Below are 27,442 nucleotides of genomic sequence, written 5' to 3' on the forward strand. Positions count from 1 at the left end.
TCGCGAATAGTAGTGGCATTTTTCTAATATGGTAAAATTGCAGTGGCATGGATCCAATTAACCTTTTTTTTTATGATGCTTCAGATGCCTTGCAATGGTATTTCTCAGATCAAAAAATGATCCATTGTTCTACAATTTTTTTTTCAAAATTTATGTTTAAATTTTTGTGCTCTAATTGTTTAAGTCTCATAAAATACACATATTAGTACTCAGCAATTTTTTGAATCATTTTCCAAGCTAGTTGTAGCTCCTTCATCCTTAAGGGCATCATGGACATTTCCAACCAAATCTAACGGTGAAACTAAGGAAACCTAACAGGAGGGGTATGGAAGAGATCAAAGTGAAAATTCAGAGGTACAAAAGAGAACATCAAAATTCAAGAGTATTAAAGGGATTGGATAAGTTTTTATGGGCACATAAGAAATTTTCTCAAAATTTAAACCGGACAGATCGAACCCATTTCGCTCCCCCCTCGCGCACGTGAGGCGCACGCCCCTCCCAGGAGCGATAACCCTATCTCCCTCCCTCCCTACCCCTTCACCTTTCTGTTCGCGTTTTTTCCCATCGAAAGAAGGCAGCGGCGGCGACCGCGCGAGCGCGACGCGAGCCTGAGGCGGCGGCTCGCGACCCCCTCCCTCCTCCGTCCCCCTCCTTGCTGAAACTCAGTTGGTCAACGTCGTCATCCTCTCGCCATTGGCTGTTGCGGCAGAACAAATCCAGCGCCCATCCCCTAACGAGGTCTCCCCTGTCCTCTCTACTCTGCAACTGCTCGTTGATGTGGTATCTTGTGTCACAGAAGATTAATTCACCCTTGAAATATGATTGCTCGTTGACCCACTCGTTGATGTTGTTTTTCTTTTCTCAATTTATTCATAGTAGATTAAATTTTGAACTGAGCAAGTAGTTTGTGATTATATGATCTATTGATCTGTACTTGAGCACGTCATTGTTCATCTTGTGTTGAGAAATCTTCTTTTATTTTTAGATGAGCAATCCTTTTGTTTGTTCAGTTGAAGCGCAAAAAAAATTATCTTTTGTTCATCATGAGTTCGACATTTTATTTTCTAATATAGTGACATAAATATTATTTTATTTTTAAAAAATAATTACATGTGTGAGAGAGGTAGCCTCACCATGAGGTATCTCTATCTAGACAACCCACCATTGTCTGGATAGAACTATTCTAACCCATCATATCTCACAAACCAAACAAAAAACAGGATCCGTTCCATCCCTTCGAGAAAAGAGAAACTAGGTCTATCCCATCCAAAAAAACAGGGATAAACTTAACCAATCCACCTCACTCCCAAACCAAACACATGCTTTAGTGGTGGTCTTGAATCCTCACCAGGAAGACCCATGGAGTGTGTACCGTTCGATCGCAATGGAAGTGTCACCTCATTCCCAAACAAGGTATCCATGTAGTTTACTCATTTGGGCTTGCAATGGTAGCGTCACTGCCGCACTCCCGGTTGCAATGGTGCCTTTGTGTCATGGGTCATGCTGCTAATCCATTATATAGTAAAAAAATTAATTCTTTGTATTTTCCTTCTTATGAACCTTAAGTATATATTTCATTTCATGCTTGCTTGTCAAAACAGATCATGCCTTTTGTTTGTTTTTGTTTCTTACTGGACTATTATGTTGCCGTAATGTTAGCAGCAGCATATTACTAGGAGTTGTTCATTTCGTGCTATATTAACATTCTTATTACAAGTAATTTACAATCATTGATTGTTTAGCATCATTTGACGCACTGTGGTTTTAAATTGATGTATATTTTTTTTTCTGGTTGCAACGCACAGGCACCTAACTAGTCAATCAACAAAACTAAAAACGGCTTATCCATATCCATTTGTTCCAGGCTCGAGCACTCCGTTCTCCCGGGTCTCCGGTGCTGCTCCCGCCGCAGCCGGACACCCGAACGCGAAGCTCCAACTCTCCAATGCTCCCCTCGTCTCGTTACCTCCTCGCCCCGGCCCCACTTCCCGCCATGGTGGTACGGCCACCGCCGCCGCATCCACCGAGCCGCGGAACTTCCCCTCTCGCTCGGCCACCATTGTGCCGCGCCATGGCGCGGGCCGCCCCCTCGCTCTCTGCCGCGGCCTCGACGGCTGCCTCCTCCTCGACGACTCCTGCCAAGAAGAAGGTCCGGTTTCCTACTCCTGACGTCAGACTCCACTATTTAGCAGTTTCAAGATCTTGATTTTGTACAGTTTGTGCTGTAAAAAGGTTCTCTTGCCCATCGCCATGGGCACGGAGGAGATGGAGGCAGTCATCCTTGCCGGTGTACTCCGCCGAGCCGGCGCCGACGTGACGCTGGCATCCGTGGAGGACGGCCTCGAGGTGGAGGCCTCGCGTGGCTCCCACATCGTTGCTGACAAGCGCATTGCCGCTTGTGCAGACCAGGTGTTCGACCTCGTGGCTCTCCCGGTAACTATCCCTATTCTCGTGCTGACCCATCTATTTGGGGAAACTATTTTAATCCCTCGAGGGGATATCCTCTCGTTCTTTGCATGTCACTCAAATGGTTATGAAAAAATTGAAAACAATTGAGAAGGTGTATTAACATGTGATATAACACTCCACGAACATGCAAGTTCAAATTCAACTTCTACATCTCGTAACGAAAAAAACAAATTAAACCGCAACTAGTTAACGTATATTCAGAGTCAAATTTGTTTTTTTGTTGCAAGATTTAGAAGTTGAATTTTTACTTGCATGTTTGTGGAGTAATGTATCACATGTTAATACATCTTCTCAAATTTTTTAAATTTTTTCATAACAATTTGAGTGACATGCAAACAACGATGGGATATCCCCTCAAGGGATCAAAATCCTCTTCCCATCTATTTGTGTGGTTAGTTGGTTACGGATGTTGACATTAGCAGTAGGAATCAATTTTCAAGATCATTTAAGTCTTTCTCTACGAAACAGAATTCAAGTACATCTAAGCACTATCTTTAGCATTGCAAAAAGTGGTCTATCACATTTTCTCAGTTTTCCGACTGATAGTAGTATCTGACAATTTCGTCGCTCTATTCCCTTTCTTGGACCTGTGGTGTTATATGTTTGTCATAATGTCACATACTGCCAGTGCCCAAAATCTTATCTTGGGTTCATGGTGTGACGTGTTCAGGGTGGAATGCCTGGTTCAGTGCGGTTGAGAGACAGTGTGATCCTTCAGAGGATCACAGTTAGACAGGCTGAGGAAAAAAGATTGTATGGTGCTATATGTGCTGCACCAGCTGTTGTTCTCATGCCGTGGGGCCTCCACAAGAGAAAAAAGGTGGTCATTTTGTGATCAGACTAAATTTAGTAAATCAACATTTGGCCTTCTTTAGCTGATATATATATATTTTTTCCTTTTGCCGTGCAAGATCACTTGTCACCCATCCTTTATAGAAGATCTCCCAACATTCCGAACTGTTGAATCAAATGTTCAGGTGTCTGGAGAGCTAACAACAAGCCGTGGACCAGGGACAGCATTTCAGTTTGCTTTATCATTTGTAGAGCAGTTGTTTGGGCCTTGTAAAGCTGAAGATATGGACAACACTTTGGTTCGTTAAAAGAAAACCTTCACGTACTTCACATCTTGTCCTTTTTAAGTTAATATGATGAATGCTCTTCAAAACTTATACTCACAAGTGAAAAAAAAATCTCTTCAAAACCACTTAGCTCTTTTCATATTATTCACTGGATTGTTGAAACGGATTATTTACTCCACGCTTAAAAGAATAAGTTTTCTCAAAAACTTTCTTCATAATATTGCTTAGACCACCTGTTTTAGGTTATTTGTTAAGTATATTTATCAAAATATTTAATTCATCCCTATAGTCAAGTAGATAATCCGCAATAACAATCTGCTCAATAACCTGTTTCAAACTGAGCCAGTTTTTTAAGAGTTGCTAAATGTTCTGCAATTTTATTTATTTTCATAATGTTTCTTATATTTCAGTTGGCTATGCTGGAAAATCTCTACACTATGTTTTGTAGCTATTGTGTTTTACATTATAACACTAATCCATGCTGATCATTGTGCAATTATTGTATAGTAATCTCTAATATTTCAAGGGATAACCCCTTCTTTCTACAATTTTTAGTGCAATACTAGTACATGATTATGATTCTACGATTATTATATAGTCAGCTAAAATTTTTAAGCAACAATTCTATTTATTTGCATTGCAACACAAATAGATGCTGACTGCTGTTCAATTATTGTGTACTCTCTTACAGTTGACAAAGGTTGACGATAATCTTGAAAGAAGTATTGAAGTCAACGAAATTGAGTGGTCTTCTGATCACAATCCTCATGTAAGTACAGAAAACAATCGTGTACCTTAGATTTTTGTGCAAGAATGAATATGGCATGATACTAATACAAATATGAAATATAGTGAAGCATAGAAATGTTCTATTGAACTATGGATAGGTTAAAATCTCAAAGATGCATGCTTGATGTAATGGAGCTCCATTTGGTTGCATATGGCCTGCAGCACTAGTATTTTGTGTAGTTGATAGAACGCCTTTTGACTTCTGGAACAGGTTCTCATTCCAATTGCAAATGGTTCAGAAGAGATGGAGATAATAATGTTGACGGATGTTTTACGGCGAGCAAATGTAAATGTGGTGTTGGCATCAGTTGAAAAATCAACAAGTATTGTCGGGTCCCAAAGGATGAGGATTGTTGCTGATAAATGCATTTCAGATGCTTCTGCCTTAGAATATGATCTAATTATCCTTCCTGTGAGCTATTTCTCATTTCATATTTTCATTTAGATATCATAAATGCCGACATATAAGTTCATTGTTGTTCCTACAAGATATTTTGCATATAGCTGGTTCATGGACTGGTACAAATCCCCATCTTATCATCATCATGATGCTTGCTTTTAACCTTATCTTGAATGTAGCTGCATATTACTGATAAAAGTAAGTCCATTCTGAAATGCATTCCTAACAAGCATGATCAACCATGGTGAGCTTTTGCTGTTCTATGCGTAGGACTTGACCTTCATACCGAATTGTGTATCAGCTCGAGAAAAAAAAAAGAAAGAACAAATATACTTATCGCTATATCCTTACATTTGGACCAGTTGTATGTGTCACTGACAGCCTTTAGGACTTCAGGATATCGCTATCACCTGTATTAGAATACATGTTTCTTCTGTTTCCTTAGACATTTTCTTTTGTTTTAGTGAAGCAGAATTTTATAGAACCACTGTCTTGGACTCTTGATGCAACTGTATTGAAGTATATTTGTATCTTATCACGTGCATGGTTCATAGCGACATCTGTACATTTCTCCGCTAAAATATTGTGTGTTGGTTGTACAAAGTGAAATCTAGGTCCCAGGATTTCTTACCATCAATGTGGTCAAAAGAATAATAAAAAAGCAGTTTCTTGGCGATTGTCAGAATTACATGTTCTTTTCGGGAAATACTTTTTATGTATATGAGATCTCTGGACTTCTTTACTTCTATATCATGAAAAAGAAGATAATCCAAAGGAAAGGCGAGAGCACCAAAAGAAACAGATGTTTTGACTTTTGAGGAGGGATTGCTGGTTGTCTCAAATCTTAATCCTCTACTGGACACAGAAAAAAAAAAGGGCGCAATGTCAATTCCTATCCTTGTATTTGTTTTGTCAATCAAATCCTTGGTTGTAGCACTGGGGACATTAGCCTTTCAAAAAACTATCGGAGACTTTGCTAGCAACCTATCTAAAATTTCAGCCCTCCAAGTGTGTGTATTTGTGCTCTCTATTTCACTTTTTTTGTGCTTTTTCAGCTAATATATTCACTTATTTTGGTTCTAATTTCATTGTGTGTATCTCTTGACATTTTCTAGGGAGGACCTGCCGGAGCTGAGAGACTGCACAAGTCCAGTGTTCTTAAGAAATTACTCAAGGAACAAAAGCAAACAGGCAGGATGTATGGTGGGATCTGTTCTTCTCCTGTGATCTTGCAGAAGCAGGGTTTACTCCAGGTGACATTCTAGGACTAAAAACTCTTGGCATCTTATATTCTCTGGCATGGAAGATAACTGCCATTGAAATTGTTGATCAGGATAAAACAGTGACAGCTCATCCTTCCATAGTCAATCAGCTCACGTGTGAAGTTATTGATCGATCAAAGGTTGTGATTGATGGAAATTTGATTACCGGGATGGGGCTTGGGACGGTCATTGATTTTTCGCTGGCTATTATTAAAAAATTCTTTGGCCATGGACGAGCCAAAGGCGTGGCAAATGGCATGGTTTTTGAGTATCCCAAGAGCTGAAACACCTAAAATATATCTGGCACTCTGTAATACGCAGACGTGAGACATTTAGTTGTGCTACAAGTATATTGCAGTAGCTACGCTTGAGACAAAGGTCACCGGTGCTCTTCGTCTTGCTGTTTTATGGGCCTTCAACTCTTCTTGAGACAACAACATATTCCTCTGTTGCGTCATTGGACATCTGGACGGAAATCATTCCACTATATTTGTTGGGATGGACCATTTACATTGAGAAGATTCGGTGGAGGTCAATTCATCTCGATATGATCTGTTGGCACATTACGACACAGGTTGATTACTAACTGGTAAGTTATACTCCCTCCATTCAAAATATTTGACACCATTGACTTTTTATAGTGCGTGTTTGACCATTCGTCTTATTCAAAAAATTTAAGTAATTATTTATTATTTTCATATCATTTGATTCATTGTTAAATATACTTTCATATACACATATAGTTTTACATATTTCACAATTTTTTTTAATAAGATGAACGGTCAAACATGTACTAAAAAGTCAACGGTGTCAAACATTTTGAAACGGAGGGAGTATTTGATAGTGATAGGCATAAATGTTTGAGTTCTAACACAAATGATCTTTTCTCCTATTCTTAGGACTATGAATACAATGTGCTGTGCACTGAAAAGATAAACCTAACATTATAGCTTATAAACTGATAATTTGGTGGTACGGTGTTGTTAAAACATTCCTTTTGCTTTTCTCCCCAAGTACTTGTGTTGCATAGATAAAGCCATTTGTAGGATATGAGCTGATATGCTGTATAATATCTTCATTCTCTTCAATTGACAGGATCTAAATATTGCAACTGATCAAGTGATGATAACCTTCTGCTTGACGGATGCGCTTTTAGAAGAAACCCATCATGTTCAGTGGGGCTTCCAAGGACCTGAAGCCCTTTTGATGTTGCTCTTATGCCCAGCTATCCAATCTGATAGTAGAGACTTCCAGCCTGCGACAAACCAATTTAGCTTCAAAATTCAGATCTTTTTTCAGCAATTTTGTTGCCTGAATTCTGAAGTTAACTGGCAATGTAGTACAATGGATTCCCTCAATTTGCTCGATAGTTGATCAGATAATTTGCTCGATAGTTGATCAAATATTTGTTGCAACAAACATGCTCACATAGCGTATCCACTTCCTTTTTTGCCCCGTTATTATCTCTACTTAAAAAAAATTCGTAGTGATGGTCTTGATTATGTTGATTCCTGCTAGATTGTGTTGATTCCTGAGAGAGCAGAAGCATATGATCAAACCAACAGCGGAATCCGAAGGTTAAGTGGAACTTCGCAAAACGCAGATCGAAGAGCCATGTACATTGTTTTTTTTTATGCGACAGCCCGTTGCCGACCTGCCTGGTAAGCAATCAAGATTCCGCTACACTTTGATGTTCTATCCAAACTCATGTCCCTAAACCCACACGTGCATAAGTGATTACCGGGCAATTTATCAACAGTAGATGCTCCATCTGTAACTTCGTTCCAGTTGAGGAACAAAAACTGCACCCTGCAAGTACTGCATATCATGCCTCAACAAAGTTCCATTTTGTCATCCGTAAACACATGAACTTTCAACTCAACTCAACCAGAACGTAAACGTTTTTACACTTCTTCAGTTCATCAGAAATTTCACAAAAGAAAGTCGTCTTAGCAGAACAACAACTTCACAAAAAGGCATCATCGGAAAAACACCATATTTCACAGCTTATTCAACGGAGACACCCCACATTCATTCACACAGCTCGATCGGCGCCCTCCTCTGCCTCTGCCCGGGGGCGCAACACGCACATACGCGCTCTACTACTTACTACTCTTCGTCCATGCCGTCCTCGTCCTCCATGATCCTCATCTTCTTCACCGCCTGCGCGGCGTCGCTCCCGGTGGCGGCGCCGTTGGGCACCTGGATGAGGATGTCCGACTTCTGCCCCGTCTCGGCGTTCACCAACCCCCCGCGGTTGTCCACCCTGTAGGCCAGCTCGTCCTTGTGCGGCGCCGCGTCGATGTACACCGTGCAGTTCTCGTCGATCTCCTCCTGGATCAGCATCTTGGACAGCTGCGTCACCACCCTCTTCTCGATCCACCTCCTGATCGGCCTCGCGCCATAAACCTGTACGTAGTACCAGAGTCACAGAGAGAGTTAGAATCAAATTCGACGAGAATTTCTTTGAAAAACTTCGACCTGATAGTTGGATGCTGTCGCGTACCGGATCATAGGACAGAGACAGAATGACGTCCAGCGCGGCGTCGGTGACGGCCAGGGCGACACCCCTCTCGGCGAGCCGGACGGCGACGTCCTTCATCTGGAGACGGGCGACCTTCCTGAGTTGCTCGTGGGACAGGGGATCGAATATCACAATCTCGTCGAGCCGGTTCAGGAGCTCAGGACGGAAGTGCCTCCTCACCTGCACAAAATATCGAAATCAATTCAGCATCGCATTGCATTGCAAATGAATCCATGGTTGTGGAAAGCAAAAGGCCATACATACCTCCTGCATGACAAGGTCACGGGCGACCTTCATGGAGTTCTTGCCGACCATGCCGGCGAGGAGGTGCTCGGCGCCGAGGTTGGAGGTCATGATGATCACGGTGTTCCTGAAGTCCACCGTGCGGCCTTGCCCGTCGGTGAGCCTCCCGTCGTCGAGAACCTGGAGCAGAGTGTTGAACACCGCGACGTGCGCCTTCTCGACCTCGTCGAACAGGATCACGCTGTACGGCCGCCGCCGCACTTGCTCCGTCAGCTGCCCACCTTCCTCATGGCCGACGTAGCTTCATTCAGAGAGAGAAATTTCCCCCATGTCAGCACCCGAAATTCGGTTGCAAGAACTGTGAAAACAACATTGGGATTGATACTTACCCAGGTGGTGCTCCGATGAGGCGAGCGACGGAGTGCTGCTCCATGTACTCGGACATGTCGATGCGGACGAGCAGGTTCTCGTCGTCGAACAGCTGCTCGGCGAGGGCCTTGGCGAGCTCGGTCTTGCCGACGCCGGTGGGACCGAGGAAGAGGAACGAGCCGGTGGGCTGCTGCGGCCGGCCAAGTCCGGCGCGCGACCTCAGCACCGCCTCGGCGACGGCGCTCACGGCCTCCGCCTGGCCGACCACCCTCTGGTGCAGCCTGTCGGCGAGGCCGACGAGCCTCTCCTTGTCGTTCTGGCCGAGCCGGGTCACCGGGATGCCGGTCCAGCGGCTCACCACCTCGGCGATCTGCTCGGGGCCGACGGTCTCGGTGAGCATCAGGTTCTCCCCCGTCTCGCTCTCGAGCTTCGCGATGGCGACGTCGATCTCCTGGAGCGCGCCGTACTTGAGGTCGGCGACGCGGGCGAGGTCCATCCGGCGCTCGGCCTCCTGCAGCGTGAACTGGAGCTCCTCGCGGCGCTGCTTCAGCTTCCTGATCTCGTCGATCCTCTCCTTCTCCTTCCTGTACTTCATCGTCAATGGCTGCAGCTTGTCCCTCAGATCGTCCAGCTCTTTCTTGACCTCGACAAGCCGGGCCTTGCTTGCCTTGTCCTTCTCCTTCTCCAGCGCGTGGTGCTCCACCTCCAGCTGAATCCTCTTCCTCTCGAGGTTGTCGATCTCCTCTGGCTGGCTGTCCAGCTGCACCCTCACGTTCGCGCAGGCCTCGTCGACGAGGTCGATCGCTTTGTCAGGCAGGTGGCGTCCTGAAGAATTACAGAGCAGAAATGGCACAAGAATGTGAACTCGAGCTTGACAATGTAGGTTGGCAATGGCAATGGCAAGGACGGCAGGAGCAACTTACCCATGATGTACCTCGCCGAGAGCTGCGCGGCGACGACGAGCGCGCGGTCCTGGATCCTCACACCGTGGTGCCCCTCGTACTTCTCCTTGAGGCCTCGCAGGATGCTGATGGTGTCCGGGACGCTCGGCTCCGCGACGAACACCTGCTGGAACCGCCTCTCGAACGCGGCGTCCTTCTCGACGTACTTGCGGTACTCCTCCAGCGTCGTGGCGCCGATGCACCGGAGCTGGCCCCTCGCGAGCATTGGCTTGAACAGGTTGGCCGCGTCCATGGAGCCCTCCGTCCTCCCGGCGCCGAGGACGAGGTGTATCTCGTCGATGAAGAGGATCACCTTGCCCTCGGCCTCCTCCACCTCCTTGAGCACGGCCTTGAGCCGTTCTTCGAACTCGCCGCGGTACTTGGCGCCGGCGACGAGCGCGCCCATGTCGAGCGCGATGAGGCGGACGTCGAGCAGGTTGCTGGGCACGTCCCCGCGCACGATGCGCTGCGCGAGGCCCTCCACGACGGCCGTCTTGCCGACGCCGGGCTCGCCGATGAGTACGGGGTTGTTCTTCGTGCGGCGCGACAGGATGCGCACGACGCGGCGGATCTCCTCGTCGCGGCCAATGACGGGGTCGAGCTTACCGGCCTGCTCGACGAGGTCGCGGCCGTAGGTCTTGAGCGCCTGGAAGTTGGTGTCGCCGGACGCGGACTCCACCTTGCGGCCCTCCCCGCCACGGAGCTTCTCGAGCTCGGCGCGCACCCGCGCCGCGGACACGCCGGCCTCCTTGAGGCAGTCGGAGATTAGCGAGTCCTCCAGGAGGCCCAGCAGCAGCTGGTCGACGGCGAGGTGGGAGTCCCCGCGCTTCTTCTGCGCGGACTGCGCGCGGCGGATGACCTTGATCAGCGCCGTGGACGCCGGCACGCTGTCCGGCGGCGGCGACTGCGAGGGCAGCTTCTTGAGCGCCCCGCTCACCACGCGCTCGAACGAGTCCGGCGCGCCGGCGTCCCCGCCGGACGCCTGCGAGATCGCCTGCCGGAGTATCCCGCCCTTGTCCGCCGCCAGCGCCGCCACCAGGTGCAGCGGCGTCAGCTGCGCGTGCCCCGCCTCCGACGCTATCTCGTGCGCCGCCACGAGCGCCTCGTTGGTCTTGTGCGTGAAGTTGTCCGGATTCATGGCTGCTCCTCCTCTCCTCACACAATCAATCTACAGCAACAAATCAAAATCTCTCGGTTTAGCTTGGATTGAGATGGGATCACTCGAAATCTTGCGGAAGAATTGCTTCGGCGTTTGATCTGAACTCTCTCTTCTGTCGATGGAAACAACGGGAGGAGCGGTGCGCGCATATGAAGGGCGGAGTGGATTGTTCGGCGGGAGTCTAGAAGGGGATGGAAAATGCCCGACGCCAACAGCGGCAGGAAGGACGAGAAGAGGCGAGACGGTGCGCGAATATTCCAGTGACATGTGGGGCCCACGAGCCTCCTACACCGTTGGATCTTAAGCGGCGCGCATCCGATGGGCGACGCGTGTGCCCGCTCTGCGAGTCTGTGGGGTCCCACGAGTCATAGTAGTGTAGTAGTGGGTCAACTCAGTCAAGTCAGGTTTTATCGGAATCAGATTGCAGCTGACACTTCCGCCCTACGAGGAGGCCACGTGGCGAGTCACCTGGCCCAGCTGTCAGAGCCAAGGCTACCAACCAGGACATGGTCGATCCAACGGCTGAGGGAAGAGGGCGTGGAGAGATCCGAGCCGTCCCCCGCTAATCCCACCAGATCCAGGCTCGCGTCGCGTCCTGCTGACTCCTCTCCTCCTCCGCCAGCCCGCGCCGCCGGAAGCGGGCAATTCGTCGAGCACCTGGTGCGCGCGCTCCGCCGCCATGGCGTCCGCCGCGCGGGCTCTGGGCGCGCTCGTCCACAAGGCCTCGTCGCTGTCCTCCTCCGCCGCCGCTCTCAGGAGCGCCGCCGTCCTCCATGGTAACCAGTCCTCGCTCGCTCGCTCACTCGTCTCCCGTCTGGCCGTCTCCACGGATCCAGCGATTGATGCGTTGGTGTGTTCAGGGAGAGGCTCTGCTGGCGGCAGCGCCAGATTGTTCCAGAGGCACGCGGCGAGGCGGAGGATTTCGACGTTCCAGCCGCTTTGCATGGGACGGCGCTCCTGCAAGATCGCCGGAAGGAAGGTGATTTGTTCTTGCCATTTCGCCCCACATCATGAATGAGTTTGGCCTTAGTGATAATTCATTAGTAATTATGCCATTTTTGGCAAGCTCTAGCCTGTATTTTGAGTAAAAATGTTAGCGTAATGGATTTTTTTCAGTTTTTTTTTTAAAAATAGAGAAGCCAGGTTCCCTCTTCCATTATAGGGAAAGCACATTTCATTTTTTTTTCCCAGTTGTCTCTGAATTTGCTATGCTGCTAGTGCTAACTTTTCATGCACATCCTTTATGTGAAATGGTCTAAATAAATTTATGTAAAATTCATGTTTGTTTCTTCCTGAATGTAATTATGTTTAACCTCGTAATATGAGATATATAATCTTACCCCAGTTGCTTCATTTTCTCAGGATGCTCAGAATTTGAAAAAGATGAAGCGCAACAGTAAAATTGGGAAAGAAATCGTTGCTGCGTAGGTGTTTTTGGATTCTTGAGTTTTTATTGCTTGCAAATATTGTTTCCTAGTAGCTTGATAGTATGGTAAGTTTCACTACTTTCCAGAGTATAGGGTTACTCCACCACATGGTCTTTCTTCTGATTTGTCTGTCTGTGTCTTCATTAAATGGCACTGTTGCGTTGTGCTTTGCATTTGATCGTTACCCTCTTTAATAGCTATCAGACACCACTACTAATTCCCTGAAGGAGATACTCTTAAAAGAGATCTTATTAAGGTTGGTTTCTAGTATTCCGTTGGTCGTGTAATCTTAAAAGAGAAGTTCAAAGGGAGTTTAAATGGCATTGCAAAAGCGCATCAGACTGAACACCACTAACTCCCTGAAGGAGATAGATCTTATGAAGTCTGGTTTCTAGTATTCCGTTGGTTGTATCTTAAAAGAGAAGTTCAAAGGGAGTTTAAATGGCATTGTAAAATCAAGCATTAGAGATCTTATTAAGATCGGTTTCTTGTATCATGTTGGCCATTTAATTTTAAAAGAGATCATGAGTTTAAATGGCATAGCAAAATCAAGCTCAGATTTCACATCAATATTGCCAGCATCAGAGTTTACGTCAATATTTTTTAGCTAACATGATCCCTTGTATGGAAATCATGCAGCATTAAGAAAGGTGGCCCAAGTCCTTCATCAAACACAACTTTAGCAGCAATATTGGAGAAAGCAAGGGAACTTGATATCCCCAAAGAAATCTTGGAGCGCAACATAAAAAGGGCTTCAGAAAAGGGCCAAGATACTTACACAGAAAAGGTTTACGAGGTAAAATTCCCTGTCGATAGTTTGACATAATACTTTGTTGTTGCATTCGTTTGGGCAATATGCTATATGACACGTATCTAAGGGCAATGCCCTGTTTACATGTAAAAACTAAGTTGGTTGGTTGGTGCTGATCTAGGGTAGGATCATGTACAAGGATTTACTGAGGTTGCTGATCACTTTGTTTCTTTCTTTTTTAAAAAAATCCAAATACATTGTCATGTGTGAAGTATTTTTCCCAGGTGTATGGTTTTGGTGGAGTAGGTATGGTTGTTGAGGTCCTTACAGATAAAATTACAAGATCTATTGCGGATATAAGAAATGTTGTAAAGGACTGTGGAGCAAAATTGGCTGATCCTGGATCTGTTACATTCAGATTCAGACAAGCTCGAGTGGTGAACATCAAAGTAACTGATGCTGATAAGGACCAACTGCTCACTGTTGCTTTGGATGCTGGCGCCGATGATGTCATTGAACCAAATTTTGATGATGATGATGATGACGACGACGACTACGATGACGACTCCTCTGAAGATGTTTCAGAAAGGTATCAACTCATGTTTAGTTGCACACGGTTTCATTTGATGCAATAGTTTTAAGTGTTAACTACGAATCTCTTGGAAAATCTAAATTATAATCCATTAGATTTGGTACTCTTATATATTGCAAATGGTCGATTAACACCAGTTTAAGTGTTGTAACTTTTTAGAAGGCACTGCATACAGAGAAGCTATGTTAAAAGTCACAGAACCATAGACAAATTAGATAACAACCTATGTACTTAACTTGGCCACATTTTCAGAGCATTCTTAAGTTTGTTCTCCAGGTAGCGTTCTTATGTCATGTGGTATTACTGGTGATTTACCTTCCACTTTGCTCCATTTAGCCGCAAACTTTTAGTCAGATATTCTGACACATCTGCTATTCTGTTGTTGCTTTTTATCTCTCCAGGTTTTACAAGATAGTTACTACATCAGAGAACTATCCTGTTGTGCTATCGAAGCTACAAGAGGAAGGACTAAAATTTGAAACTGATAATGGCTATGAATTGCTGCCTCTGAACCCGATTGAGGTATGCAATTTTCCCTTTCTCATTGTCAAGCCTGTAGGAATTGAGCAATTAATGAATTAATGCTATCATAGGTTTCTGTCAAATCATAAGTTTTCATCCATACTTACAACAAGATGTTGAACACCCTGGTTTTCTGATTCATGGTAATCAGCAATTTGTTTCGATTGTTAGCAGGATCCTACAAAATTATTAGTGGGCACTTCGCATTTGGCCATTTACCATATCGTCCAACCAAATTTTAACTTACACATGTCTAGCTTAGCAGAATATAAGCATGTGAAAGCAACTCATCATGCTACCCCTATGGATCTTTTACGATGCTGTTATCTATTGTTTCCTCCCTGTAGGTAGATGACGAGGCCATGGAACTAAACAAGGTCCTAGTGTCTAAGTTGCTTGAGCTTGATGACGTTGATGCTGTCTATACTGACCAAAGGTGACTCTGAATTCATGATCCAAGACACTCGATGCCGACGGTTCTTGGGTTACACTGTGGATTGGCAGTGGATTGGCAGAAAGCTGGTGGATGGAGCTGCCAATGGAGCCTGTTTACTTGCAGCCAGTTATATTTTGCCAAAATTGAGTTGATAATACGGCATTTTTTGTGTAACTACTTTGCACACTCGCATCTCAAACAAAGAGTTCTAAAAATTTTCCCTTCCAAGTCTCATCCCATCTTCGCCTGTAAAACGATTAGCCCATTTTTTCACTTCGTCTCACCCCATCTTCGCTTTGTAAAACGATAGGACCGACCATGCTATGGTGTTGGATCTTGACGAGCGTTCTAATAAAAAGTTTTGCCAGTTTGAAACGGCTGAAGATTTGTTCCTTTGACTGGCAGAAACTGTTGGCAAATTTCTTCAGCTCATACTGTACATCCTAAAAACAGCGGTAACTCTCCCTATGTGTAACTGTATAGAAAAAATAAACAATAAATAGCCACGTTCTCATTTTTCTAAATAAACTTCCATTGTACGTCCGCCTAAACATCTTCAGTGCAAAAGGAGTATAAAAGACACTAAACCGCGTGTTGCAAACAATGGGGCCAAAAAGCTTAGAGCAGTCTATCAAAAATTTCTTCAGCACTCCTGCTGGTCCCAAAAACATATTAGGGGTGTCAAATACTGAGTGCAATAACGCAGCAATCTCTAATCCTAGGCCTGTGGTTTTCTAGTTCTTTTGAGCTTAGTTGCAGTTGAGCTAGCAAAAGCAAATTCCAAGCAGCCACGTCGCTTTTCGCATTTACTCATTTTTATTGCCATGGGTTCTTCTTTCGGCCCGCCGCATTCGTTGAGCTAGCTTTGGAGCCCTGCGGATAAGCAAGCGAAAAAAGGTTAAATGTGTTCAAACTTCAAAGTTATCAGAATAGGGGTGTGAAAATTAAAAATTTGCCAGACTTACAGATTTCAACTTCTTCAACTTGCCCCGAACCCTATTCTTTTGAGGTTTCAGTTTATATATACGGACCATCCAGTGGTGGGTTGTGAAAACCTTTATGATTTAAAAGAACGATAGGAAAACGCCAAGCAAACGATTGAGTTAGAAAAAGATGAAAATAAAACGACTAATTGGAAAGAGGAGTAACATCGCATTACCTCCTCAAAATGTGTTAGTTTGAAATGCTTCTTTCCTATTTCATATCCTCTTACTCTATCAAAACCTTTGCCATCGGTCTCAACGAACCTGGAGGAAACAAGGAAAACAGCCAAATGTAAAAAAAAAAATATTGATGACAACTAAACGTTATCTATTGAATTCTGTTTGTCAAACCTGTAATAGCAAAGCTTGTACATGAGGCAATTCAGCATAGTTGGGGTGCCTTGAGCATCAACACGATAGTTACCATCCCTCTGGCAACAAAATAACATGAGAAATCAGAATAGTGAATCAAGCTCATATATTTGTTTCACTATTTCTATTCTTCCTTATGCCCACCAAAATGATGTGTAAGGCACCATCCCTAAAAAGATTCACAACTCACAAGATAATCAGGTTCCTTGATGTGAGGGAATACACCACCTCCTATGCGAACCATCCAAAGGAACTTGTTAATATCATCGCTAGGGTAGCCAACAAGACCTGTAAAGTAAACACCCAACGTCAGGGATCTGGGGCCACTAGTTATTGATTTGTTCTAAAGAAGTCCACAAAGCATCAACCTCCAAATACAACAAGGACATATTTGACATCTAAAGAATTGAAGATCTCCCAAGCTGCTTTTTCTGGAGATGACATCGCTGTTCCAACTGTTGCTATGTGGGTATTATTCCAAGTATTATTGTCTACAATTACAGTCCTGTTGGCCATTGCAGTTGTTTGATAACCATAATCCCACCAGGACGCAACCTGCAGTGGACCGTCTTACTGTCAGAAAAACACAGAGCACTTAGAAATAGAGGGCAAGGGATGAGCGTACCTTGTCATCAACATCTGTGTTATGGCTGAGCCATGCATAGGCTTCACGGAAATCATCAAAAACATGCAATCCATCACGCGAACGAGAAGTCAACACAATTGAAGGAGCTGAGTACGCCTCAGCTGCTGCCCACACACAATGGACCTACAAAAATGCATCTCCTAAGATACATCCAGACATCACTTATGGTATGACTGTTCTTTCTGTAAGACTAAGAATATTTAACTTACCACATAGAAACCACCTAACACGATCAGCAACAAAATGCCCAAAACAGATGCCTCCATAGGAAGTACCAAAAGCTTCTTTTCCTTTTTAGGCTTTACAGGAACACTTTCAGCCACTTCCTTTTCCTTCTTCCGGTTTTTCTTTGATGGTTTTTCCTTTGGGGCTGTTTCAGTTTTTTCAGGTCTAGTCTCATTTTTTGCTGAATTTGTGGAGACAGTACTAGCGCTAGAACTCTCTGCACTACTATCCCCTGACTTAAGTTTCAGAAGAAATAAGTTGTCAATAAGTTTGTTAAGGATGAAGCCAGGTAATTATTAACAGAGTAAAGAAAAACAATGAAGAAAGCAACCGTACAGCAGCAGGGCTGTCATCAAATAATTTTGATAGCTGATATTTAACGGATCTTGTGAGGACGTCGAAAGCCTCAGAAAGAGCGATTCCAGATAAAATGCACGCAGCAGGAGCAAGGACAAGCATAAGCCGCACCTAAAAGAGAATATATGTAAAGAAAAGTTAATAAATAAATACTAGATAAACATTGCTTTATAGATGCTTTTACATTACACATATTCTTACCATTACTCCAGAAAAATATACTGCGGTGACCAAGTACAAGACCACGAAGGAGCTTGCATCAGATAAAGGCAAGAAGCATGACTGTTGACAATGTCAATATTAACTAGTAAGAACAAATACTTATGCTAATTCAATTCGGATTGAAAATGTAGACTGCTTACAATGATCCCAGCAGGAATCAAGAAGGCCAACACGTTGATATCCATGAAATAGGAGGGCCAGGTAGGGGGTTGATGTTCGCTGACACTAGCAATAATAGGGATGTACTTGCTTGCATAGGTTCTGTAAAAAAAAAGCAGGAAAAAACGTGAAGTTATGATGCAGAAAGAGAACCAGAAGAAAATAAACTCCAATATGACATTGTGATATACTCCATTCAGAAAATCATGCATCAGAAAGACTTGCTTTCATTTGTCTAAAACAGTAAGCATAAAAAATGGGCATTGTTTTTATTATTTCAGCCGGTCAAAATTAAGTATTATTTCATGTAATGGTTCCCAGCCCGTACGGAAAATAAACACCAATAGGACATTGAGATATACTCCATTCAGAAAATCATGCATCAGAAAGACTGCTTTCCTTGTCTAAAACAGTAAGCATAAAAAAAGGGGCATAGTTTGTATTATTTCAGCTGGTCAAAATTAAGTATTATTTCATGTAATGATTCCCAGCCCGGTACAGCAAAATAACATAATATTTATTTTCCATGGTAAAAAAACTTACGGATCAAGTAGACTCAAACTGCGCCCACTCCATCCTTTTGTGGGGCTAGATGCCACCAAAGCGATGAGTATAGCTATTACTGCAAAACAAACAGCCCTGGAGGAAGGATGTTGCCATTAGCATATGTGGGTTAAGATACCATCTCAAATAAAGAAATTAAATGTTTAAATTCTGATGGATAGATGGTGATTATTGGTCCAAGGAATAAACAAGCTCAATGTCTAGTTTCTCATGCACCTGACAATAAAAAAAGCAAGAGACTTACAAGCCAACTGTTATGACAAGAGTCATAGCTACTTTGAACAGCCTGGGAGTTAGAAGTCCTTTTATGTAATACACAAGAGCAACCACATGAAGGATTATGAACACCTGCAATTAAAGTATACTATTATCAATGAAATTATTGGTGGCTTATAGCAATTTTCTCCGATGAAGTTAGGAGATAAAGTTCACTGGTTATTTATTCTAATAGGGCAAAGTGGGTAAATGATCTGAATGAAGAAAATTCCACAAGGAAGAAAAGGTGTGCATAAGCCAATGAATGTATATACCAGAAATGATGCAAAGTGCTCAGACGTCATCACTGCATTAAAACCAACCACGGGTACTAAGGCTGCCAGAAGTGTTCCCAGTATAACCTGCAAAATGATAATTATCTTATTAGGTCAGTTTCCAGACAAACAGTATCACTGAAACGTTTAACTCCTTTTATTTTGTTTGTTCAAAATGAAGAAAGAAAAGGATGATGTTATGCACTTACAAGGGGAGCATAAGCAATGTAAAGCCGTGAAGAATAACGACCAGTGACAATGCACAACAGTACATGAATTGGAATAAGGTTGATGATGAATGTGTAACCTCCCCAAGAACAGACCTGCACAAGGTTGTTGCTTGATTATAAAGGACATTGGAAAACATGGGTTCAAATTATCAGATATTACCATGTAGAAATATGAGAGAGCATTGAGCGTTGCATAAAAGAGTGATCCTGTGTTCAGTGTCTGCAAATCATTTGAGAACAGGTCAGTTCATAACGCTATGTTAAAGAGGCAACAAAAACAACCCATGCACCATTACCTTTACATATAGATAAAATGTGAATATCAAAGCAAATATTGCTACGGCTTCATTATCATAGCTTCCTGCAACGGATCTTGAGATGTATGAGGGAACCTGTAATAAATGATGTGTGATTTGAGTGTGGAAAAGAAGTGTAATGTGGAATGTGGATTCAGTATTGCTACGGCTTCATTATCATAGCTTCCTATTACTATGACAAGTGTAATGTGGAAAAGAAAATATATGGATCATAATCGAGTCAAAATACTATAGTAATCTTTCATGATAAAAAAAAAGCCTAGTAGAAAAATCCATAGTGCAGATTACCATTGCCAAAATAGCTGCTGCCATCAATCCAGCCCCAGTGCCTTTGGCTTCCTATGGAAGGTTAAAAGAAATAAGCACAATTATTTGTATGAGTACCAATAGTGTGAGAACTAGTGCTTCCGGGAGAGGAAAAAATAACACCTTTGTTAAAAGGTAAGTAGCCCAGGAAGCGTTTGCTGAGAATATTGGAGCAGTGAACACACAAACAGTCTCCACTGACAACGGAATGTTTAGAGAATTTAGCAACCTGCAAAACCAATCAAATATTTTAGGCACATCCACAGCATTAATGAGGAACAGACAAGTGCTTTCCTTTGATAACATACCACCAAATGGTTCCAGCTGTCAATGTCAAACCAGGATACACAGTGCCGCCAATCACACGGCCAAGGGGATACCTAAAACAGAAGCAACAGCAAGGGAATCAGCCAAGTAGGCGTATTACACATTCTATTTTACATCATGATTACACAATACTCCCTCCATCTACTTTTGATAGGCATATTCCCAAATCTGAAAAATTTACTTTTGATAGGCATATTTCAATTCAATCACCTATCATCTTAATGACTTTCTAGGATTTAATGCGTGACTCTACATTCTTCCACACAAGATTGGCTACATGGGCATCGAGAAATGTAAATATTAATGAATCGCTTGTTTACAAGGAATAACTAGTAGCATGTTTAAATGGATGATAAGTAGAATTACTTATCCTTGGTCATTGTGCCAAGATGAAATATGACTATCAAAAGTAGATGGAGGGAATATTAAATTATTCATCTGACGTAAGGCTCTTACCATGTCCTGTCATCAAACCAGTTCCAGAACTCGTAGATCCCATTCTTCGACAAAAACTGTAATAGGTAAGATGGAAATTTTAGATCTGATGTAATCCACAACTGATTCCAGCAAGCATGTAACCATCTGTTGCTCCATACTTCCACTAATCATCCAGTAGTAAACGAAAATATACTCCAAAATCACTTTGCAAAACCCAAAACCCACTGACACCAACACTCTGAAATCAACACAACATTGCAGTCCCCTATGATTCGAGCTAAATTCCTTAAATCCGCATACTCCACAAAAATAATAACACACAAGATGGAAGCTCCCCGCAATCCAACCTGAGTGACGCGGAAGTTGAAGTAGGGGTCGAACTCGTGGATCACGCTCTCGTACTTAATCACCTGAGGCACAAAAAAAAAACGAAGGGGCCGATTAAGAATGCACAATTCCGAAACGCGAGACGAACGGCGAGCCGGATCTGGCCGCCGCGCGAGGTGGAGTGGGGGGAGGGGGCGGATCAGATCTTACGGAGAAGAGGCGGATCGAGAACGCGAGGACGCCGATGAGGAGGAGGGTGAAGGCGCACAGCACGCCCCCGCAGGCGTTGCGGAGGCGGCTGCCGCCGGCCGCGGCCGTGGAGGACTCGGGCTCCGCCATTGCGGCCGCGTCGTGGCTGTGGGTTTGGGGGTGTGGGGCGGAGACGAAGCGAAGACCTCGCGAAATCGCGATCGCTAAGGCAAAGCACCACCAAGGCGCTTCCAGTCCAGTGTTGGGATTTTCGCGGGTAGGACCTTGGACATTATTGTATTCTAACAACAGTATGTTATGGAAAATGCTAATTACTGTACCTATTTTGAAACATCATTTGACATTGAAAAAAGAAGAGTCTATTTTGTTGTCACTTGACCTGCTAAACTATTTTTTCCTCATTATAGCTATAAATTATTTTAAATAGTTCACTTTATTAACTAATAATATTTTTTTCTCTATAAGTTGTATTTTTAAGATGCAAGTTTATAAAGCCATGGATGACAACATTATCAAGTTCAAAAATATTTCAATGTTTCACAATCGTTTGCTTGATCTTTGATATCTCAATTTCAAACTAGTTTTAGGTGCTTACAACCTATATAAACAATATAAGAAAAATTTAAAAATAATATTAATACATAAGCTGTAATACATCTTGGGATACCAAATACTTATTTATTAAGTTTGGTGTGTTCACCAACGGATTCCTACTCGGAGGCTGTGTTTAGTTCACACTGAAGTTTGAAAGTTTGGTTGAAATTGGTACGATGTGACAGAAAAGTTGTGTGTGTATGAAATGTTTGATGTGATGGAAAGTTGGAAGTTTGGAAAAAAAAACTTTGGAACTAAACAGGGCCGGAGTTGGGCTATGACGGTTTGATCGTCTATATGCTGTTGATCTGACTAGCCCTACGACAGTGTTAGACTGGACTCGCATGGTAAGTCTGGGTCCTTTTCAAATTTGTTCATGTTTTCCTATTCTTGCTATAGTGCTAAATTTAAGTGGTAACATGTTGTTCTAGTATGGTTCAAATCCATCCTGAATTATAATGTTTTGGGACAGACGAAGTCCTTTTTATAAAATCATCTCTTACATACGAAGACATATACTCCATTTATAGGCAGGGCGTCTACACAATTTTGGTGCCCCGGGACAACATGCAAATTAGGACCCTAATTTTACCTTTGATATAGTTGTCCATATAAATTAATTACGGTCATGGTAAACTCATTCAAAAGAAGAGTAATTTGGTAGAAACATTTAGTGGGTCATGCGTGCAACTCAGTAATCGAGTATCTGTCCAGTCTAAATGTCTAATGAGGTCGACGAGCCAAAAATCATGCTTGTGGGTAAGGGCTCTAGAAAATCTCTTTTCAGCTTTGTTCCCTTAAGTAAATGGCTCCAAGAGGCATCTAATCAAGACACTGTTTCTAGACACAAAGATGGTTTGCTCCAAGCCTTGCCATGGGTTGAATCTGGTGAGCATGAGGAGAAGGACTGTCTGTTCAACCCGTGTACTGGTTACCGCATGATCTATTGGAACAGGCACAAAGAGCTGCTGCAGCTGCAGCTGCACCCAATGTGGAAAGCGCCTATCAGTTGCTGTGAACAAGAAGGCAATCCTTTTGCTATTGACAATAAGAATGTTGGCTTGGCATTCAGCCAGGTGATTCAGGATCATGTTGTTGTCGCGATTTTCTATGACTGGAGAGACTACAAAACTCGTGGATATTACTTAAGATGCGTGATGTTTGGTTGTGGCTTTGGATACAGCATGCATCTTCCTGGGCCGCCTCTGCCTGTGAATGACATGCCACCTGCTTCTCTGGATGGGTTCCTGTACTGGATGAGCGACTAGCGAGCCAAGGTTGGGTTGGAGTTATGAGCGGGCCATTGTCTCTTTTGATGTTACTGCTAAGATCTTTGATGTTATCCCTTGCCCTTCATGCATTGCAATGTGGGACAATGAAAGTCGCTGTCACGCATTTGTGGTCGAGCTTCAGAGGATGTTGTGTGTTGTTCTTTCAGATCCAGTTGCAGATGAGTTAGATATATGGAAGTGGGATCATGGTCTGTGGACTAGAGCATACACAATCAATTTAAAACTCTGGCCAGATTTTTCGCTTGCGACAAATGTTGTAGTGCCTCTCGCAGTTGATCCAATAGATGGAAGGGTTCTACTGAATACTGGGAGGAAGCTTGGTTTATATAATCCATTTAATCAAGCGATTGAAAACTTGTATGCACTTGATCAGGCATCACTTATGACTCTAAAGTGCAGCGACGGTGCCCTGGAGTTCGTCAGAAGTGCATTACCAGATGTGGGGATGTTCCTAGCAAGTTCTCTTCATTGAAACTATCTATGGCTCCATGTGACAACATTGCTAGCCCTTCAAGTGCTTCATCAAGGAATAAGGAGCTAAATTATGTGAGCCCAAAGATTATGCCTGTGGTTACTATGCTATATGAGGAAACCCTAGCTTACTATCCTCAAGTTGGCAGAGCGAGGGGCGTGGACTTAGGCTCCGTTCTTTAGTGGGAGTTGGGAACTCTCCCCCAAACACACAAAACGGAGTGGTCCATTAGCGTGTGATTAACCTACCATAGCCGGACCCGAGGGGATTGTATGGTTGAACCTTTGTCCAGAGCTACCATTTCCAGTAGCACAAAGTGATTTGGCAGTAGTTTCTGGGGATTTCTTGGGCCGTTTGCTTATCATCTTCTGTGTCATCCATATGCTACTCCCTCCGTTTCACAATGTAAGACATTTTAGCATTTCCCACATTCATATTGATGTTAATGAATCTAGATAGATATACATGTCTAGATTCGTTTACATCAATATGAATGTGGAAAATGTTAGAATGACTTACATTGTGAAACAGATGGAGTATTTTGGACTAGTATTGGTGCAACAAGTTACTGCAATAGGTTATTCTAACATGCTTTGATTTTGGTAGTAACAGAGTGATTTGCAAATTTCAGGAACAACAAGGGAGACAGCCTTGCTGCTTCCTACTACCACAAGGTGAGCAAAACCAGTGCTGTTGGAGCAGGCCTGGCTCGCAGCTTCTCGAGCAACTACTCCATAATCATATACACACAGTTTGGGGTCGATCCCAAGCAGGACCTTAATTCTTCTGTTCTCTTCTCTTTTTAGATTTTTTAGTGCATGCGGTTTGTGGCTACAAACGGGTTCGTGTGTATGTGTGTGTATTTATTTATTTATTTTCCTAAAAAAAGCAAAGAAGAAGAAAAAAATGGCTCACAATGAGATTCGAACTAAACTAAGCCTGTCTGTGATTTTAAAGTAGGCAAGAGCCATTGCCTTTACACGTATTAATTGCCACAGCTTCATTATCAATTTATCATAGCTTCCAGCAACATATTTAATAATTATTCTTAAAAAAAAATGAATAAATGTAACTTCTATAAACTGAAATGGGACATTGGGGAAAAGCAGAAGATTATGCAACACAATTAAAAAATCATGAATCCAAATAACTGGTGAATTCAGCCAATCTATTCAAGATGGTGGCAACAACCACCAAATTATGTAGTATAAATATTTTCGAGTGCCAGTACAACACAATTTCGGTTATTCAGCAGCCTCCAGCAAGAATTTTTTTTAATCAACTGGCATTGATAAATCAACAGTAATGGATACTCAATCAAATTGTTCTCCCCGATCATTTTTAAAGCTGAAATCACCTAATTTTCCCTAAATTAATCCCAAAAAATCTCTGTATTTTCATCATTTCTATGGAAATTTTTTTTTTCATCCCGAGCTATATAGCAACCAGCATACAACAACTGCTCTCAGTGAATCATAATATAGAAGTGCAGCCAAAAAAGAAAAGGTTGCAAAATATGAAGGTTACATCGCCAAAGATAAGTTCCCTCTCCAATTTCTCTAAATCTTAGGCAAATTTGCTCCTGGACCTTTGGCACGCTGACATCTTGCTCACCACCACGTCCTCCAAGAGGACTAGTAACATAGAAGAAACATGGAAAGGTTGAGGTCATAGGTCCTCAAAATGGCAGGTTAAATGCCAAATATCAAATCCATCACATTCGTTACAAGAGATTTTGCTGGTGCAGCAACGCTACCTGTTGCACGACGGTTAGCGTCTCTGATAACATTTGTGTTAGCTTTAGGATCATAGGGGCGTGGCAAGGCTCCCAACTGATTCGACGCACCGGTACCCTTCAGAACAAGAGACTTTGGAGGCAAGGAAACCATGAAGCCTCCTTGTTTGTTTCCAGCGAACCTCTCATCGAGCTGCTGCCTATGCATTGGATCAATAGGCTTCACCCCAATAATGACGCCACTGCTTAGCTGGACACCATTCTTTTGAAGGGCTTTCCGAGCATCATAAGAGTGCTTCAAAGCCAAGTACACAAACATTATTGTCAGTATAAGACCCAGACCAGGACTGAAAATTGTCAGTTTTGTCATATCAACAATGTGAAATTCTATGAAATATCAGCATGAGCACATCCGGGATAAAGGTTTGTAAAAAAAAGGTTGGTTAGACAATGGCTTGTACAAAATTTCAAAGAGATCAATATTCAAACAAAGTCCAATAGGCTATTAATATGTAAATAAAAACTACCACTGCCACAACAATGCTACTTGATGACATAAGGTGCTTGGAAAATTTATTTTTTTAAAAGCCTGAAATACGAGCAAATCAAAATTATTCTCTTACGAATAGTATGTTATGAAACTTAATAACTTGCAAGCATATGTAAGCCACTAGAGAACTACATCACTAAGGCACTATGACTGTTTACAAGGTAATCAAAAGGTAAAAAATAAAATGGAAGCCTGTTTATAGTTATCATTACCAGATATAATATGTGGATCCAATTACCATCTCGTGGACCAGAGTGATGCCGCAAAATTACTCCGCATTTCTCAAATTCCCGGATAACAAGGTTGGTATCTTTAAGGGAGAACCTGTAGGGGGAAACAACAGATATAAGAAAAAACAATTAGTTGCATCAGGGACATAATAACATTTAAGGTTAACAAACATCCGAGATATGCAGACGATGGCGGGGCATTCTCAGGCAAAACCTATTAAGTATAAACAACTAACAAAGTAACACTACAGAACTTGGTTCATCACCTCATTGGCATACATGCTAGAGGAGCAAGAAAATGACAGTAGGCATAAACTCATACTGCGGCAATATAATTCTCCCAGCTAAAACGGTGCATGATCGACGCCAACCGCAACACCAAGGAATTTACCATGTAATTGCGTTTCTACCTACATAGGACAAAGAACTGAAAAACTAGGCATCATTTCCTTACCCGAATACAGTGATCCACTCCTCCCGATCTACCTCCCCTCCTCCGTTCATCTCCTGCTCCATACCAGTCGACACAGGTGCCGGAGTAACAGGCGACTGTGCCTCGGCGGCCGGAGGCGGAGGCGCCGGGGTACCAGGGCTCGGTGGAGGCGGCAAAGCAAGCACCTCCTTCCGGGGCGGCTCCACGACCCCATCCATGGGGGATCCGGGGGCGGAGGCCCTGCCGCGGGAGCGGTCCCATGACGGGGAGCGGCTGGCGGCGGCCGCGGCGGAGCGCGGGGAGGGGGAGGAGGCGACGGGGAGGAGGAGTTCGGAGGCCGCGGCGTCGGGGGAGAAGTCCACGGCGGCGGCGCGGTCGTCGAGGGTGAAGAGCGGCGGCGGCGGCGGCGTCGTGGCGGCGGTGGGCCCCGCCGCCGAGGAGGCGAAGCGGGAGGCCGCGCGGTGGGACGGGATCGGGGAGGCGAGGTCCCGGAAGAACGGGGACTGCCGCGCGCCGCCTCCGCGGCGCGAGGTGGAGGCGGGGGAGCGCGAGGAGGAGGCGGCCATGGGCGGGGCGGGGCGGCGCGGCGCGGGGGTTGAGGGTTTGGACTTCGAGCTGGCGAGTCTCTCTTCCCCTTTCCCACCTGCAACCGACCGAGCTGGAGAGGAGGAGGAGCGGGGGTGTTCGTTGCGGGGAGCGGAGCGGATGCCTCTGACTCGAGTCTGGTTGCTTTATTGGGCCACTTCGTATGCTTGCGTGTCTGGCAACTTGCGAGGTCCAGCCCGAATTCTGGCCTAATTATTTCGCTCATGATTATGATTATTGGGGAAATATCTCGTGAAAACGAGTTAAGGGAGTTAAGGGTTAAAAGCTCATGAAAATTATACCTAAAATTTTTATAAAGTTATAAAAATATGTTATTATAATATATATATATATGAAATATGTTCTCATCAAATT

General features: G+C 43.8%; 5 protein-coding genes and 1 pseudogene across 10 annotated transcripts; 3 read left to right on the forward strand and 3 right to left on the reverse strand.

The window, feature by feature from the left end:
• The first annotated feature begins 1,857 nt into the window (after positions 1 to 1,857).
• Positions 1,858 to 7,459, forward strand: LOC4339342 (protein DJ-1 homolog C). Of its 4 annotated transcripts, none has more exons than XM_015784742.3 (9): positions 1,858 to 2,149; positions 2,233 to 2,433; positions 3,140 to 3,289; positions 3,381 to 3,560; positions 4,240 to 4,317; positions 4,549 to 4,749; positions 5,853 to 5,990; positions 6,071 to 6,588; positions 7,095 to 7,459. In XM_015784742.3, exons 1-8 carry the CDS (start codon positions 1,946 to 1,948, stop codon positions 6,281 to 6,283), a joined length of 1,365 nt encoding a protein of 454 aa, XP_015640228.1. In that variant the 5' UTR covers positions 1,858 to 1,945; the 3' UTR covers positions 6,284 to 6,588; positions 7,095 to 7,459. The 4 variants fall into 4 exon arrangements, with proteins under 4 accessions (XP_015640228.1, XP_015640229.1, XP_066166900.1 ...); XM_015784743.3 differs by having other exon boundaries at positions 6,071 to 6,573; XM_066310803.1 differs by having other exon boundaries at positions 3,447 to 3,560.
• Positions 7,460 to 7,772: 313 nt separating this feature from the next.
• Positions 7,773 to 11,403, reverse strand: LOC4339343 (chaperone protein ClpB1-like). Of its 2 annotated transcripts, none has more exons than NM_001402613.1 (5): positions 10,059 to 11,403; positions 9,156 to 9,960; positions 8,815 to 9,067; positions 8,506 to 8,616; positions 7,773 to 8,408 (listed from the first exon to the last, which is right to left on the reverse strand). In NM_001402613.1, the coding sequence occupies exons 1-5, from the start codon at positions 11,212 to 11,214 to the stop codon at positions 8,109 to 8,111; spliced, it is 2,625 nt and encodes an 874-aa protein (NP_001389542.1). In that variant the 5' UTR covers positions 11,215 to 11,403; the 3' UTR covers positions 7,773 to 8,108. The 2 variants fall into 2 exon arrangements, with proteins under 2 accessions (NP_001389542.1, NP_001389541.1); NM_001402612.1 differs by having other exon boundaries at positions 8,506 to 8,703; positions 8,788 to 9,067.
• A 405-nt stretch (positions 11,404 to 11,808) lies between these two features.
• LOC4339344 (probable transcriptional regulatory protein At2g25830) lies at positions 11,809 to 15,346 on the forward strand. 2 transcript variants are annotated; one of them, XM_015783939.3, is made up of 7 exons: positions 11,809 to 12,011; positions 12,096 to 12,214; positions 12,598 to 12,659; positions 13,302 to 13,458; positions 13,698 to 14,002; positions 14,407 to 14,527; positions 14,875 to 15,346. In XM_015783939.3, exons 1-7 carry the CDS (start codon positions 11,915 to 11,917, stop codon positions 14,965 to 14,967), a joined length of 954 nt encoding a protein of 317 aa, XP_015639425.1. In that variant the 5' UTR covers positions 11,809 to 11,914; the 3' UTR covers positions 14,968 to 15,346. The 2 variants fall into 2 exon arrangements, with proteins under 2 accessions (XP_015639425.1, XP_066166902.1); XM_066310805.1 differs by lacking the exon at positions 12,598 to 12,659.
• An 82-nt stretch (positions 15,347 to 15,428) lies between these two features.
• LOC4339345 (dolichyl-diphosphooligosaccharide--protein glycosyltransferase subunit STT3A-like) lies at positions 15,429 to 21,419 on the reverse strand. The gene is made up of 23 exons (NM_001402614.1): positions 21,177 to 21,419; positions 20,987 to 21,049; positions 20,658 to 20,713; positions 20,183 to 20,254; positions 19,998 to 20,103; positions 19,857 to 19,907; positions 19,548 to 19,643; positions 19,412 to 19,471; positions 19,231 to 19,344; positions 19,022 to 19,108; positions 18,736 to 18,839; positions 18,471 to 18,566; positions 17,909 to 18,029; positions 17,748 to 17,828; positions 17,526 to 17,657; positions 17,174 to 17,425; positions 16,944 to 17,087; positions 16,687 to 16,873; positions 16,509 to 16,606; positions 16,298 to 16,377; positions 16,123 to 16,210; positions 15,929 to 16,018; positions 15,429 to 15,836 (listed from the first exon to the last, which is right to left on the reverse strand). Exons 1-23 carry the CDS (start codon positions 21,303 to 21,305, stop codon positions 15,780 to 15,782), a joined length of 2,364 nt encoding a protein of 787 aa, NP_001389543.1. The 5' UTR covers positions 21,306 to 21,419; the 3' UTR covers positions 15,429 to 15,779.
• Positions 21,420 to 22,489: 1,070 nt separating this feature from the next.
• Positions 22,490 to 23,603, forward strand: LOC107277484 (uncharacterized; annotated as a pseudogene).
• Positions 23,604 to 24,985: 1,382 nt separating this feature from the next.
• Positions 24,986 to 27,189, reverse strand: LOC4339346 (nuclear pore complex protein NUP35). The gene is made up of 3 exons (XM_015783938.3): positions 26,504 to 27,189; positions 26,032 to 26,143; positions 24,986 to 25,564 (listed from the first exon to the last, which is right to left on the reverse strand). Exons 1-3 carry the CDS (start codon positions 27,046 to 27,048, stop codon positions 25,226 to 25,228), a joined length of 996 nt encoding a protein of 331 aa, XP_015639424.1. The 5' UTR covers positions 27,049 to 27,189; the 3' UTR covers positions 24,986 to 25,225.
• Positions 27,190 to 27,442: the final 253 nt, after the last annotated feature.

This window comes from Oryza sativa, chromosome 5 (genome assembly GCF_034140825.1).
Source record: "Oryza sativa Japonica Group chromosome 5, ASM3414082v1".
In the NCBI taxonomy this organism is placed as follows: domain Eukaryota; kingdom Viridiplantae; phylum Streptophyta; class Magnoliopsida; order Poales; family Poaceae; genus Oryza; species Oryza sativa.

What these genes read in the sequence shown, in the direction of transcription:
- LOC4339342 (XM_015784742.3), top strand. Translation starts at nt 1,946, where the DNA reads ATGCTCCCCTCGTCTCGTTACCTCCTCGCCCCGGCCCCACTTCCCGCC. An exon ending in AAGATATGGACAACACTTTG is followed by an intron (nt 3,561 to 4,239) that starts GTTCGTTAAAAG and finishes ACTCTCTTACAG; the next exon opens with TTGACAAAGGTTGACGATAA. An exon ending in CTTCTGATCACAATCCTCAT is followed by an intron (nt 4,318 to 4,548) that starts GTAAGTACAGAA and finishes CTTCTGGAACAG; the next exon opens with GTTCTCATTCCAATTGCAAA.
- LOC4339343 (NM_001402612.1), bottom strand. Translation starts at nt 11,214, where the DNA reads ATGAATCCGGACAACTTCACGCACAAGACCAACGAGGCGCTCGTGGCG. An exon ending in CTCATCGGAGCACCACCTGG is followed by an intron (nt 9,068 to 9,155) that starts GTAAGTATCAAT and finishes CTCTGAATGAAG; the next exon opens with CTACGTCGGCCATGAGGAAG. An exon ending in TGTCTCTGTCCTATGATCCG is followed by an intron (nt 8,409 to 8,505) that starts GTACGCGACAGC and finishes TACTACGTACAG; the next exon opens with GTTTATGGCGCGAGGCCGAT.
- LOC4339344 (XM_015783939.3), top strand. Translation starts at nt 11,915, where the DNA reads ATGGCGTCCGCCGCGCGGGCTCTGGGCGCGCTCGTCCACAAGGCCTCG. An exon ending in ACACAGAAAAGGTTTACGAG is followed by an intron (nt 13,459 to 13,697) that starts GTAAAATTCCCT and finishes TATTTTTCCCAG; the next exon opens with GTGTATGGTTTTGGTGGAGT. An exon ending in TGCCTCTGAACCCGATTGAG is followed by an intron (nt 14,528 to 14,874) that starts GTATGCAATTTT and finishes TCCTCCCTGTAG; the next exon opens with GTAGATGACGAGGCCATGGA.
- LOC4339345 (NM_001402614.1), bottom strand. Translation starts at nt 21,305, where the DNA reads ATGGCGGAGCCCGAGTCCTCCACGGCCGCGGCCGGCGGCAGCCGCCTC. An exon ending in AGTTTGAGTCTACTTGATCC is followed by an intron (nt 18,030 to 18,470) that starts GTAAGTTTTTTT and finishes TTTTTTTTACAG; the next exon opens with AACCTATGCAAGCAAGTACA. An exon ending in TGTCCTTGTTGTATTTGGAG is followed by an intron (nt 16,607 to 16,686) that starts GTTGATGCTTTG and finishes TTTACTTTACAG; the next exon opens with GTCTTGTTGGCTACCCTAGC.
- LOC4339346 (XM_015783938.3), bottom strand. Translation starts at nt 27,048, where the DNA reads ATGGCCGCCTCCTCCTCGCGCTCCCCCGCCTCCACCTCGCGCCGCGGA. An exon ending in GAGTGGATCACTGTATTCGG is followed by an intron (nt 26,144 to 26,503) that starts GTAAGGAAATGA and finishes TTCCCCCTACAG; the next exon opens with GTTCTCCCTTAAAGATACCA. An exon ending in GGATCCACATATTATATCTG is followed by an intron (nt 25,565 to 26,031) that starts GTAATGATAACT and finishes TTGGCTTTGAAG; the next exon opens with CACTCTTATGATGCTCGGAA.